This window comes from Sphaeramia orbicularis, chromosome 9 (genome assembly GCF_902148855.1).
Source record: "Sphaeramia orbicularis chromosome 9, fSphaOr1.1, whole genome shotgun sequence".
In the NCBI taxonomy this organism is placed as follows: Eukaryota; Metazoa; Chordata; class Actinopteri; order Kurtiformes; family Apogonidae; genus Sphaeramia; species Sphaeramia orbicularis.
The window spans coordinates 13636143-13651404 of NC_043965.1; the positions used below are offsets into that span (position 1 = coordinate 13636143).

Sequence of the window (15262 nt, forward strand, 5' to 3'; positions counted from 1 at the left end):
GATTGTTTGTTTATTAAGGGCGGACCCTCCCTTCGGGTCTAAAGGGATCATCTTTTGACATTTATTGCCCTTCCTCGGACAGAATATGGAAACATGAAGAGCTGAACAGTGAAACTAAGTTGGAGTCTCCTCATTATCTGCACATCGGCAGCCTCTGGGCAAGGTAAAACGGCAGACCGATTCACACCTAGATTTATGCTAGCAGGCTACATTAGTTAGCATTGACGTTTTTGTGTTTTTTACCTGACGCAACAAGGTCTTTGGATGAAATACTGTTTTTCGTTGACCAAAATGTAGGTGACACAGTTGATACTCTAACTAACAAGCTAAGTGGATTAATCTCACTTCTGAATTAACAACTACCCCTTTTATTATTGGCTACGTGACCTACTTTTTTGTGTTCTGTTTACATTCACTTCTGTAGGATTGGATTTTTTACTCCTAAATTTGTATTTCTTCCGCTTAATGCTATTATAACATTAAACTATAAGTATTACTATTGCTGAACATAATTGTGTATAACATCGATAGAAATATGTAGTGTGGAGGGCTTTAGGTAGTTTTCCAAAACCACACCCCCTGGGTGTCAGTAGGGGTGGCGTTAGAGACGACAGCAACACTATATACTCTGCTCTCGTCACTGTTTAAGAATTTGTGTGTTGATTTCCATCTGTATAACTCTGCAAAACCAATGTGATATGTTATTTTACAGAATGAGGGATATTCAAGGCATCGACGCTTTACTCTTGAAAGAGCTGAAGTCATGCTGTGCCAAAGAGCATAACTTTCTTCCCAAGGAGACTGGCCTCAAGCTGATGGAGTCTGCTTCCACAGAGGTAACCCACTGACCTACTTTTCCAATTTAGGCTCTCTGTGTTGATGGTGGTAAGATAGTGTTTTTACTTTGTCTATGTAATAAATGATGCTTTATTTTCAGAGTCATAATGGTGTGTCAGCAAAATGCAGAGACACCAGAGTGGAAGAATTATGGAGCCTTACCAGCTTCTTTGGCTACAGCACTCAGACTTTTGTTCAAGCTGTTAATTTATTGGACAGATTCCTCACCATTATGAAGGTAAGTTTCATATCGTGGATGACTGCAGTAAGTTGCTCCCTCATATTTGTATATAAATTTGTTTTGAATACAGGTGTGTTTCTTGTCACATTCCTCTTCCCAGTAGATCTTGACTCACGTGATTAACCCATTTTCTCACTACTGTGTAATTACCTCAGGTGCAGCCCAAACACTTGCCTTGCATTGGAGTCAGCTGTCTTCACATCTCTGCTAAAATGGTAGAGGAAGAGAGCAATATCTCACCCACTCATGAACTCATCCGCATCAGCCAAAGCAAGTTCACTGTGTCTGACCTTTGCCGGATGGAGAAGATCATCTCAGAGAAGCTCAGTGTGCAGCCCAAAGCTGTGACAGCCTTAACATTTCTACACCTCTATTATTCTGCCTTTCCACCCCAGTCTGCTGGAAGGTAAATATCTTATTATTATTTAGTGACTTAAGCTGTTATTACTCGGAACATGCTCTGTACTTTACATGGAGTTAGTCATACAGATTCTACCTTGTGAGGTTTCTTGTGGAGGATTACACTAGGATTTCCTCTATATTTTAAGGGAGGAGATCCCAAGCATTGGGAGATTGGAAGCCCAGCTTAAAGCCTGCTTATGCCGGCTTGCTTTCTCTAAAGCAAAAGTAAGCATTGTTTTCAGGTGACAATTTCACAGCATAGCGGCAATCAGTTTTGAGTCCTCAGTCCCATGAATCTTTTCTGTCTGTCTTTTACACAGCCGTCTGTGCTGGCCCTTTCCCTCATTGCCCAGGAGTTCGAAGCCCTCCAGTCGATCAACTTGTTGAAGATTGTTCAGCAATTCCAAAGACATCTTAAGGTATATAAAGAACAATGTAACATTGCAACCATACAATTGACAGTGGTTAGATGGTAGCTCCAAAATGTGGGAAAAAATGTAATTCTCTCTAGAAATTCTGAGTCGGTGTTTTTTTTTCCCCAGGGGTCAGATTATGGTTTTATTTGCTTAGTTATGTCAGCATTACCAAATTCCATCCTCTTCTCAAAATGTGGTCACTTATTTCTCCTAAAAGTCAAGATGTGTTTTTGTTTGTTTGTTTTTTTTTGGGGGGGGGGGTGCACAAACTTGATAAAAAAGATAGTCTACAGATAAATGGGTGACATAAAGGTGGTTATGCCCACTGGTTGCATTCAGCAGATATTATTTATCCACTGGTTATTTTGTTGTTTACTTAACATTATTTGATGTATATGATATCAGAGTCAGGTAAACTAAAAACTCCCACTGTAAGTTACTGTAGCCAATGGAAATGTCTCTAGATGTCCCGTTTTGTCTGACCAAATGTTTTAATCCCTTAATGCATAGTTAGGTATCAGATTATGAAAGGTGGACTTAATAAATTTCTCTTATTTTGATTTCAAAGCCAGCTGTTTATTTCTTTATGTTTGTTGTTTAATAATCAAATGACGGGCTACTTTGATTTTTTTGGATCTGCTTATTGTGTCACTGTGTTAGCATCAGTCTTTTAAGGCTAACAAGCGATGGGGGAAATGAAACTTGACTGTTTGGTGACAGCATTTTCTAACTATTTCCGTCCTTCCTGTCACCAGTCTCTAATACGTGTCCTGTTTCTTCACAGATCAGTGACAGTGTGCTACTTCACTGGAAAGAACTAGTGGCAAAGTGCATGGCTCAGTACTGCTCAAGTGATTGTAACAAACCAGACAACAAAAAGCTGGTTTGGATTGTGTCGAGGCGAACAGCACAGTGTCTTCAGGCTAATCACTTCAGCGTTCCTTGTCTGCCAACTATTCCTGAGGGGAGCTGGGATGAGAGTGAAAGGTTAATAGTCCTGCTTCATTTTGTGTTATTTAAATTTGACATTTTTCTGACTGCTGTGATTTGGGACTTGAACAACTGGGTGTAATGTAAAGTAATACTCTGAGATGTGAATTGGCTTTCCAAGGAACAGGTAGTGAAATGTCTGTAATGTCTCTGCAAACAGCTATACAGATCATGGCTATTGTTACTGTTTTATTTAATACCACAGTAATATTGCATTTTACAAATATGTTCAAACTACTGCAAACATTTTTAAAATTCTATTAAAGCTTAGGATCCCTTGATGAACTGGCAAAACATTCAGGATATATCCTGCTTTCACCAATTAGTTGCTGAGCACTCCCACAACACTCTTGAGGATTAAGCAGTTTGGAAAATGAATGAATGATAGCTTAGGATGTGGATCAAGTATTGGATCTACATTGTCCATTCCATCTGAATTATGTGCCTTTGAGCTTCTTAGGCATTTCCTTTTATCAGCGCTGGCTAGTTTTCTTGATGGTTGCGCATTGCAAAACAATGACGTCAAGCACTGCATCTAGAGGCTAGACTGCTGCAAACAGATAAAAACAAGAAGGGGTAATGCTGTATAGACAGGACAGAAATAGTTCAATAGCGCATCATTTCATAAAGAAACATGACTGTTCTAGGTGTTTTGTCTGTAAAATTATTTTACGTAAGGGTGGAAACACCAGCAACAGGCTTTAATTCAAGAAATGGCCTGGTTTTTTTTTCTATACTTAAATGAAAATTGGTGAGTTGCAGATGATAGACCAAGAATACAACTGATAATGGTATTTGTGTCATTAAATCCTTAAAGTTACCATACCCTGGCTGATACTGGCCTCCACACCCCAGTACATTAGAGGTTCAGTAAATAAGATTTAGGGGGATTCAGGAGGATCTACTCACAGAAATAGACTATGATACTTATAATTATGTGCTCATTAGTGTATAATCATGCAATAACAATTATCATTATTGTTGAATTATTTATATCTGAAGCAAGTACATCCTCCTCAGAAGAGACTTGTACTTCTTGTGTTTTCACTGTGGATGACATCTAACATTAAGGTAGATTATGGACAAAATAAATACTAATTGTAATGAGGGATATGTTTTTATTTGAGGCCACCATAGGGGAGGATGAGGGAGGTATTCACAGCTAGATATCATAGAATATTCCACCCTGAGTATTTTAAAATTAGTGTGTTTTCCCAAAGGAATCAGTATTTTACTTGCTATAATGATGTCAAGAAAAATCTCTCCTTACTAACTAAGACAGATATTACAAATCAAAGAAATCATCTATTTGAATTATGGTGTCCTTTTCCTCTTTTGTAGTGAGGACTCCTGTGAGGACATGAGCAGTGGAGAGGACAGTCCCTGCGGATCACCAGGGAGCGACGGTGAAGGGGCCTTTTTCCCCACCGCTTTCCTCCATAGCAGGAAGTAACACATTTCAGCTCGTCATGTAGTAGTCACCGATGTGTATTTGGTCTATAAAGTGTAACTGAGTTAAGTTGGTGACGATGTTTCAAAGCCAACCTGTATGTTGTATGCATCATGTTATAGTGCCGTAGGGATGCCTGCCAGGTGACACATTTATGTCATCAAGTGCCTGTGTCAGTTTCAGTATACTGTCTGTGTTGTTGGTTTTTTTTGTTTTTTTTTTTACATTTCGTAATAACGGAAAATGGAAAACTGCAATATCTCGGCAGCTTAATTGCAATACATCTCTGAATGTCTTTTTACAAGATGTTCTCTGTGTTTGTTTGTGTCCAATCTTGACACATTCCAGGAAAAATAGTGAAGCACAAGGGAAACCTGTTACGACAGTTAGTGGTAAGGTACACTAACCATTCGATAACAGCTAACGTACTAGCACATCCTCAATCCTTTTTTTGAAAACTGTTTTTTATACGCCACACCGTACATACAGTATATACAATGTACTGCAAATGTTTATAAGATGTATGTGTATGAGTCGAAGTCAAATGTGACATAGATGACATTGTAGTGTGACAATAACAGACTGTATATGCATGGAAATATATGAAAATGAATGGGAGTTGTTCATGTTTACCAAGATAAGCTTACTGTAGAAAATGTTGAAAAAAATGTACATAACTTGTATAAAATAAGGAAAAAAATCTATGTTTTGTGAATGCCACATAATGTCTATTGTATTTGAATATAAAGAATAAATAAAAAAAGTACTTTTTATATCGGTTCACTTGTGTTTGTCTAGTAGGAGCCATGATATTTCTCAAGATTTGTAGTTTAAGCATAAAAATGTAAAAATTATAAGTGAAATTCAGGGAATCCAGGATATGTGTGTTCATTTGATTACATACATATTTTTTATGTAACTATTTATGCACTGTTTATGTATTGAAATCAATAATTTTAGCTGATAAAAAATAACCTTTATGTGTACCACACAAAGTTACAAAGGGCTTTACAACAAATATAGCACTGGCAATTAATATGTAAAAACAGGAAAAGAACAAATGCAGCTAAAAACAATGATGAATTAATTTTAAATCTGCAGTTTTTGCAGGACTGTAGTGAGCACACATATTACTTGGCTTTTTATCAGAATAGTCTGGAAAAGGTTTGTGTTGAGTATGAGCATTTAGTAAACCATGACCTCTGTTGTGTGATCGTTTTAGTCATCTTCTATTCTTACCTTATATGAAGCTGCTCTTAGAACTTTTGCAGGTTTTTTTTAGACTCAGCTCGGAATTTTTTATTTTTAAAGTTGTTATTTGCACTATATTGTGGTTGTATCTTGAACACAGTGACTAAGAATTACCTGTTACATCATCAAGGGTGCTGCCATAGAATTGGAAACAATTATCCCCTTGGGCCCTGCCGCTTCAGTGCAGCGAACAATGCAAACTGTGAGATTACAACATTGTGCAGGCATGGATCAATATTTGGCCAATAATAGATTTTACTATTTTGTACAAGATGTCCTGGCACAACAGTGTCACCTACACATGGTCCTGGCTCTGTAGAATACAATAATACTCTTGATAATATTCCTAATAGTGCTCAAAATAATATCATGACTAAACCTGTGCATTATTCAATGAGTAATGTAGCTTGTTTTACCTGTGGGTCAATAACAATGCATTGCTATAGCAAATAGTTTGCAGATTAATAAATTAAATACAATACCTCACCTCCTTTAGATATCAGTGGGGCTGGTTCAGTGTCAATAGTGTGGGTAGATGGGACTGGATTTTATTCTTTTTTTGCTAAACACTATCAAAACTAATGCAAAGAACAAATATTTTTATTTGTATTCTGTGAAGCAAACATTCTTTTATGGTAAACAAATGTTAATCAACTCATACAAATACATTGAGTAATAGGACCACTTTCATATTTTGGTATGTGTAATATGGAGATATTTTTGATGGGTTTATATGTAGTTTGGGGCTTATGCATTATACCCTGCATAGTTTAGTCTCTGTTTTTTTTTTATTTCTGGCAGAATGGTTGCGCAATGGTGATACAACCAATACAAAGGTGCTATGACTAGTTATTCATTGCAATCTATTTTGATGTGATAAATAGCTGATGAAGGACTTGCATTTGGCTATGAATCTGAAGGAAGGGGCAGGACTAGACAAGCTATTGCTTCTTTCTCAAACAGTGATTTTGAGTTGATTATTATGTACATTTATGCGAAATTTATTGTATTTCATTACTTTGTCTTTGATTAATGACCACTGATGGGTGCATATGTAATTGACTTATTACTTTTGTTTTTTTTGTTTTTTTTTAGTTTTTTTTGTTTTTTTACTTCAAAGTTTGAGACAAATGAACTGAATAAAATAAAATAAGTAGATAAAAAAATAAATAAAAGTAATAGGTTAATAATTTCCAGACATAAAAATTGATTGAAAATATTGACCATTGACTGTTTTATTATTTTCAAGGGCCTCTGTTTGAATCGTCATCACCTCTCTCCCCCTTTTCACATCAATTTAACCCTTTCATGCATAGTGGTCACTACAGTGGACAGTTATTCTACAGCTGTTCTCTTGTATATTCATGTATTTGGTTGTTTTAGTTCCATATCAGCCAACACAGTTGACGCTTATGCATCATCCCATACACTGCAACTCATACTATTACTGTAACTTTGCTGTTCTTGATAAACCTGATCTGCAGTAACATGTTTTACGGTAAATCAATTGTTAATTGTTAGACTGTATTTAAACGTTTTGTTTTGTTTTGTTTTTTTCAAGCAAAAAGTTTTTTTTTTTTGTGTGCATATTATCTCCTTGAAATGAATAATAACTAGTAGTGGAATATGTTAAAATGTGAGAAAACATCAGATTAGCAGCATTAACCCTGTCATGCATGAATTATGAGAACCTTAATCAAGATTTTTTTCCCCTGTGTTTTTATTCCTCTGTAGGCATGAAAAAAAACAATGTGATTGAGTTTTTTTTCAATGAACCTATTTTTCATGGAGTTACAAAATAATGCGTTTAATTTTAGAAGCAAAGAAACATGTATTTACTGATATACTGTGTGAAAACTATGAGATAAAAACATTTTTAATGCTGCTAATTTGATGTTTCCTTACATTTTTACAATACCTGCATGGAGATAATATGCAAAAAAAAAAAAAAAAAAACAACCAAAAAACCCCCCCCAAAAACAAAACCTTTTTGTTTAAAACAAACAAACAAACAAACAAACAAACAAACAAACAAACAAACAAACAAACAAAACTGTTAATTACAGTTCAATAACAATTAGCTTTTTCTTTTTTTTTTTTCCAGTCAAACACGTTACTGCAGATCAGGTTTATCTGGAACAGCAAATTTACAGTAATGATATGAAATACAGTGTATGGAATGATACATAAGCATCCCCTGTGTTGGCTGATAGGGAACTAAAACAACAAAACCGTGAATATATAAGAGAACACCTTTGAACAGCTGTCCACTGTAGGGACCACTATGCATGAAAGGGTTAAAAATGTTCTAATTTCATTGTTTCCGTATCACTTTCTGCTATTGGGTTTATATATATATATATATATATATATATATATATATATATATATATATATATATGTGTGTGTGTGTGTGTGTGTGTGTGTGTGTGTGTGTTTCTTTGCTTCAAAAACTAAATGCATGGTGTATCTGAGTGGACATTATTGGAACTAGATGAAAGAAAAAACTCGATCACATTGTTTTTTTTGTTGTTTTTTTTTCTCCATGCCAAAGGAGGAATAAACACTCAAGAAAAAAAAAATCTTGACGAAGATTCTCATAATTCATGCGTGAAAAGGTTAACAATAACAAACCTAATAGTGACCTGGAATACATGGCTGCATAACGCATGATCTTAAAAGCATCCCCGTTACAAAGATGCCCAGATGCTTGTGTTTAAAAGTCAGAGTGCATCAATAAGCCGACTATGAAGCATACAAAGCTCTGATCTTTCCCCCTTAAAGCCTCACCCACCGCACACCCCCCCTCTCCTCTATTTCTGGCGCGTTCAGTTTATGATTGGACAAGCGTTTCTTTATGCGCGGATCCTACTGACAACCCCTGCTCGGTGAGTGTGTGTGTGTGTGTGTGTGTGTGTGTGTGTGTGTGTGTGTGTGTGTGTGTGTGTGTGTGTGTGTATGTGTGTGTGTGTGTATGTGCGCAGGCTGGATGTGTTGACACGCATTTCTGCTCCATCTCCTTGATTAAAGCGCCTGCCTGCCTTGCCTGGAGGGGAGTCGCAGCGGAGTGTGAAGCGGCCAGGGGCTGGGCAGGAATGAGATGGGACGGAGCCGCGGCATCAGCAGAAGCATCAGCAGCAGCAGCAGCAGCATGCATCCCACCACCACCACCAGCACCAGCAACAGCAGCAGCAGGCGTCCATTTTATACGATTATATGAGCCGATAAGCGCCATCACCACAGTGTCTGAATCCCGCAGATGGTCAGCCGTGTGCACTCCCGGGGATGACAACATAGGCCAACGCCTCGCTCCAGCTGCATACAAGGAATGAAAACGCTCCCAAGATGGTCCGCATCGCCAAGGCCCTGGGTTTGGTTATTCTGTGCGTCGCCGTGTTCATACTCTCCCTCATCAGCTATGTATCCCTGCGAAAAGACAACCTATTCACCTCCTCTAAATACATCATGGGAGGCCCGAGGATTATGTTTCACGCAGGATTTCGGTGAGTAATTTCGTGATCGGGCTCCATTTTTAAAGGTAGCTGATGTGATGCTTCTTTTGCACATATAAACAAAGCGGTGTGGCCTTGTGCGCACAATTAGATGCGAAGTGATGTTCGAGCCTGACACGCAACACTCGGATGTTAATAGGGCTGAAGATCTCCTGTCAATCAAACTGATGAGCTGTCCATGGTGCTGATGGTGGAGCCCCGACTTTATTTACACCATCGGAGTTTAGTTTCTGTATAAAGTACTGTATTAGTAATACTTCTTAAGGATTTTTAACCCTTTCATGCATAGTGGTCACTACAGTGGACAGTTATTCTACATCTGTTTTCTTGTATATTCATAGGTTTTGTTGTTGTAGTTCCACATCAGCTAACACAGTGGACGCTCATGCACCATCCCATACAGTGACATTCACACCATCACTGTAATTTTGCTGTTCATAATAAACCTGATCTGCAGTGACATGTTTGAGTGTAAATCAATTGATAATAAAAACTGGGAATATGATAAAATGTGAGAAAACATCAGATTAGCTGCATTAAAAATGTTTTGATTCTATAGTTTTCACACAGTATATCATTTTCTGATATTGCATTCTTTACTTCAAAAATTAAACACATGGTGTCCAGTGGATTGGACGTTTTTGGAACTCCACGAAAAATTATGAAGGTAGATTTGTTTCTTTATTGCTTTAAAAAAAAAAAAAAAAAAAAAAAAAAAAAAAAAAAATATATATATATATATATATATATATATATATATATATATATATATATATATATATATATTTCCATTAGAAAAAATGTAAATTTCAATGAAAAAAAAATTACCTCAATAAAAACAACCAAAACTTTCCAATCAAAGAAAAAGTGTTCAAATAAAATTTTTGGGATCATAATTTTTTTTTTTTTTTTTTTTGCATTCAAACACTTTTTTTTAATTGAATTGAATTTTTTTTAGTTAAAGCAATAAAGAAACAAATCAACCTTCATAAAAATAGGTTCAATAAAAAAATTCAATCGCATTGTTATTTCATGCCCAAAGAGGAATAAAAACATCCAAGAAAAAAAATCTAGACTAAAGTTCTCATAATTATGCAGGAAAGGGTCAAATTCGGATTTGAGGTACTTATACTTTACAGGAGTATGAATCTTTATTTCTCAAAGGGAAAATATATATACATACATAAATAAATAAATAAATAAATAAATAAATAAATAAATATACACACACACACACACACACATATATATATATATATATATATATATATATATATATATAGTACTCCATAAGATTTGTCTGGCTCTTTTCTTTAACAATTTTACAGTTTACACTCCTTCCAGTCCAGTGAAAATCTCAAATCTCCAAATGTTCGCATTTTTGATTGTTTGTGATATACTGTAATTCTAAATGTTTACTTTAATGGTTGAATTTAACACTCTCCTCCTTATTAAGGTAAATAGCCAAAACTCTTTAAAAAACACTCTTGGATTTGCAAGAAATGCATTGACACACAGCTGAAAACAGGCCTGTTTTTATGAGCTGGTGAAAAGTTGATTTTTCAGAGATACACAGTTCTCACAGGACAGTGACTACAAAGATGACCATGTCTTGCTGTGGATAAATCCTTCAGTATTGCATAAAGTACTTTAAATTAGCTTATTCTAAAACATGTACAGCGGTAAAATGCAATGTACAAATACATCATATATAACACTGAAACATTGACATGGACTATTTTACTGGTCCATGGATCACTTTGACTTTTAATACTTTAAGTATATCTTGACGTTAATACATGATATTCAAGGTTTTGAAGACCTTTTGCTATATGAAGTATTGTCATGGTGTGGTTTAGTACATTAACTGATATTATTACTTCTTCCACCAATGAAGAACAGAGCAGCAGCAGCAATCATGAAGCGCAAAGAAGAAAAACAGTCAATATGAGCTATGCAAAATTAGATTATGTACAGCATGTCCTTTATTTAATCGTTTTTCTTCAGGTCTCAATTTGCTATGAATTTCCTGGATCCATCTTTCATTCCTCTAACTAATGCCCTAAATGAAGAGCTCCAAGGAAAGCCGTACAAGTGGAAATTCAACAAGACTGCTTTTTACCAGCAGAGGTAAGAAAAGAGTTTTCCAATGTTCTCAGTATATGCACAATGGTTACAGTGATAAAACAAGATAAACGCAAACAAAAAGTCACTTCTGTCTTAAACACATTTTTATAGCAAAAATGTTTCTAGTCTCTACAGAGAGCCTTCACACTTGGTCATCAAACTATGTGCAAAATGTGCAGGTCACTTGAAACCACCCACAAAAAGATGGATTAAGTTACCTTAAACCTGCTGCTGTGAAGACTCCAAAAGCATTGACTGCAGGAAACTTTAGACAAGAGCTTTCCTGGCATTTGCTGAGCACAGCCTGAACTACATGTGGGTGGATGTGTTCTCTTCTTGTTGTCTTTTTCAGGAAAGATATCTTCAGCTACATCGACATCCCCAGTAACTTCTCCCTCACAAAAAACAGTGTGCGTGTGGGCCAGTTGATGCACTTTGACTACTCCAGCCACAAGTATGTCTTTTCCATCAGCAACAACTTAAAATCTCTGCTCCCAGAAACCTCTCCTATCCTAAATAAACACTACAGCATGTGCGCTGTGGTGGGAAACAGCGGGATCCTGACCGGCAGTCACTGCGGCCCAGAAATCGACCAGGCCGACTTTGTCTTCCGCTGCAACTTTGCCCCTACGGAAGTCTACTCCAAGGACGTAGGGAAGAAGACAAACCTGACCACATTCAACCCCAGCATCCTAGAGAGGTATTACAACAATCTGCTGACCATTCAAGACAGGAACAATTTTTTCCTCAACCTGAAGAAGCTGGAGGGGGCCATCCTGTGGATCCCTGCCTTCTTCCTTCATACCTCAGCCACAGTGACCAGGACCCTGGTGGACTTCTTTGTGGAGCACAAGGGCCAGCTGAAGGTTGAACTGGCCTGGCCTGGAAATATCATGCATGATGTCAACAAGTAAGTGCATGTGTTGATTAGAAAGTATAATCAAGATCAGTGTCTTTTGTGTTTCTGGGAGACTCACGGGGGTCATCTGAGCACTGCAAATACAGCCCACATAGGAAGATAAATATTCTAAATATAACCAAATTGTAACAAACACAAAACTCACCAGCAGAAGACTATAATGGGTCTTAAAACTACCTGGGCATTGAACTGAAATGTTTTAATTTAATGTTTTATTTTCTTCTCAGATATTGGAAGACTAAAAACCTTTCCCCGAAGCGGCTTAGCACTGGTATTCTCATGTACACACTGGCCTATGCTATGTGTGATGAGATCCACCTCTACGGCTTCTGGCCTTTTGGCTGGGACCCCAACACAGGCAAGGAGCTGCCTTACCACTACTATGACAAAAAAGGGACCAAATTTACCACCAAGTGGCAGGAGACGCACCAGCTGCCCAGTGAATTCAAGCTCCTCTACAAGCTGCACAGGGAAGGTGTGACCAAACTCAGTCTGACACACTGCTCTTAGACATAGCCCGATCGTTGGATTGTTAAGACTCGACGACTCCAGAGACAGTGACCCAGATACATCAGCCCAGCTCAAACTTCTGTTGTCACACACAATGCATGATAAGTGTTAAATCAATTTATGACACTCTCATTCTACAAACACAGTCACATCACGTTGTAGTTTCACATGAGGATGCCAAAATCATGTGGGATATAAATCAAGCTGTTGTTTTGTTGACTACTACAGTTATGGTATACGCTGCTCAGTTGCTTCCATTACTGCTCTTTGTGTGGCTTCGAGCCATGGTTCAACATCTCAAACACAACTAACCTTTATTTCAGCTGGGGTCTGCAGGCAATTTGCTGCATAAACAAACACAAAGAGTCAAATTTTCCAGTTTTTGATTTTGTTTTGTTTGTTTTTTTCTGAGAAATAACAATATTGATTGAGTAATCGCCTTTTACAACAGTATACTGATTCTGTACACTGAAATCACTGCCTAATCTCAGGGAAGGAGTTAGATCAGTGTTTTTTTGTAATCAGATTCAATGCCTCAAGAGAGGTGCAGTTCCTCTTTTCAGGCCTTCTTTTCCCCCCATGAGGTGTCAGACAATCTGCACTGCTCTGGAACTAAGATGGTATTTGTTTACAAGATGTATAGTCTATACTTGTGTGTCTTTTATTCTTCGTAGACAGTGTGACTGTCCACTTCAAATTTTGTTTAGGTTCTTCAAATTTTGGAATAAACATTCCGACAATAAGCCATAAAATTCAAGGACAGAGGATTTTAGGATGTCATTATAACACAGAGTTTTACAAAGTATCAGCCTACATTATGGTCTGATCGATAAATTAATTTAGTCATGCTAGCAGGCCCATAGGAAATAATGTTTATCTTAGTGTAGAGCTGCCAGGACTGGGTTGCACAGGCTATTCATAAATCAAACAGTGTTAAATATATATACATACATAGACGAGTTAATTATATATAAAATAATTTCATTTCCAAAGTGGCTTTTGTTGTCAATTCCCTTGTTTACTCTCCACCTAAAGTTGTCAAATAAAGGTACAAAAATATCGCCCAAAATGGTTTATTAAGAGATGTTTCTTGGCCTGAATTGAACATTGCAGCTCTCTAACATTAAATTTGTGTCTCACTATAAAAATTTGAAAAGTCTGCTGGGAGATTTAATGCCTGTTAACTGTAACGTAAATGTTTTATGAAGCCAAACGCTTTTAAACTTTACTGCCAGTATTTTTGTAAATGCAGGTATGGCTTTAATTTGTTCTATACACAAACAAAGTCAGAGGTTCCCAAGCTGAAGCAGGTAACATGGAGCTGCAAAGAGTCATTGCTTGTGCCAAGCTAATTGATGTAATTTAGATGATACATGACATTTCTTTTTGTAATTGTACAGTATTTTATGTTGTGAAATATTAATTTTAAATCTACACATTTATCTTATTAGCATTTGGTAGTTTTATACAGTTAGCCTCTTAACAATTGATGTAATGTAGCTCGATCAACTGAAATCATGTTAACAAAACATGACTCAATTAAAACTTATTTTGGTTTTTGAACACTATTCTTTTTGTAATTTTACATGTAACCTATTGTTTTTGAAATATATCATTTAATGACCTTTGCATTGTTATACATTTTACATTTTAGCATGCTAAGAGTGATTTTGTACAGTTAAGTATTTAACAAATCTGCCATTTAACAATATTTAATAAGTGTAAAATGTAGGAACATGTTTGTGTGGTTACTTTTTTTTTATTATTGCTATATCATTTTTCCACTTAGTTTTGATTATGTATGTAGCTAACATTTGACCTTATGAATAGCTATTGCAACCAGAAACCATAGTGTTCAACCATTTATAAATGGAGATACACTTTTGTAAATCGTTTGGGCTAAAAAAAATCTGAAGTTTGGACTGATCTTTCTACTTAAAATCATGACTAGCATGACAAAAAAATAAATAAAAAATACTACATTTTGGACACAATCAACACAAACACTACTTCAATTGCAAAAAAAGAAAGAAAAAAAGACAGTATTTATTATAGTGTTTTTGTCGAAGAGAATGTTATTTAATCACATAACCATATCAAATCTAATGTTCGTGACACAAAGCGGAGAAGTGAATGAATGTTACATGACTTACTGCATCTTGTATAAACAGCATGATCCATTTAAATTACATTGCATGTGAGAGGTACTAACAAATCTTTTAGGCTAATTTTATACAACAGTAAAATAAATTCTTTGCTATTGTTTGTATTTACTGTTGGTATATTCGGAATCACCAGTGACTTTATAATAGAGATGTTTGAAGGCTTAAAACGACACTACCGTTATAATCCACATGGGACCAAACCTCTACAGATAACTTTTGTCTTAGATGACTTAAAAATGAAAACAAGCTTTATTTTTTATATCTGTAGTTAACTTGGATTCTTAGAAACTGACTGCCTAGTCAGACCGATGAATGGGGTTGATGACTGGGCCCAGAGAGTGAAAGCTAGCCACATGACTGTCTCATGATTTTACAACATGTGCTCCCTATTGCAACTCGAGCTTATATTTGGGAGAGCATTGCAGTCATTCAAACTCAACAA

The 15262-nt window shown here is 36.4% G+C and overlaps 2 protein-coding genes across 2 annotated transcripts; both read left to right on the forward strand.

Annotated features, from left to right (window-relative positions):
- Nucleotides 1-6: 6 nt before the first annotated feature.
- Nucleotides 7-5028, forward strand: LOC115425838 (cyclin-G2-like). Its single transcript, XM_030143636.1, has 8 exons — nt 7-163; nt 713-836; nt 938-1075; nt 1234-1484; nt 1627-1705; nt 1801-1899; nt 2681-2883; nt 4228-5028. The coding sequence occupies exons 2-8, from the start codon at nt 714-716 to the stop codon at nt 4337-4339; spliced, it is 1005 nt and encodes a 334-aa protein (XP_029999496.1). The 5' UTR covers nt 7-163; nt 713; the 3' UTR covers nt 4340-5028.
- A 3517-nt stretch (nt 5029-8545) lies between these two features.
- Nucleotides 8546-14769, forward strand: st8sia3 (ST8 alpha-N-acetyl-neuraminide alpha-2,8-sialyltransferase 3). Its single transcript, XM_030142671.1, has 4 exons — nt 8546-9090; nt 11107-11229; nt 11579-12136; nt 12373-14769. The coding sequence occupies exons 1-4, from the start codon at nt 8933-8935 to the stop codon at nt 12653-12655; spliced, it is 1122 nt and encodes a 373-aa protein (XP_029998531.1). The 5' UTR covers nt 8546-8932; the 3' UTR covers nt 12656-14769.
- Nucleotides 14770-15262: the final 493 nt, after the last annotated feature.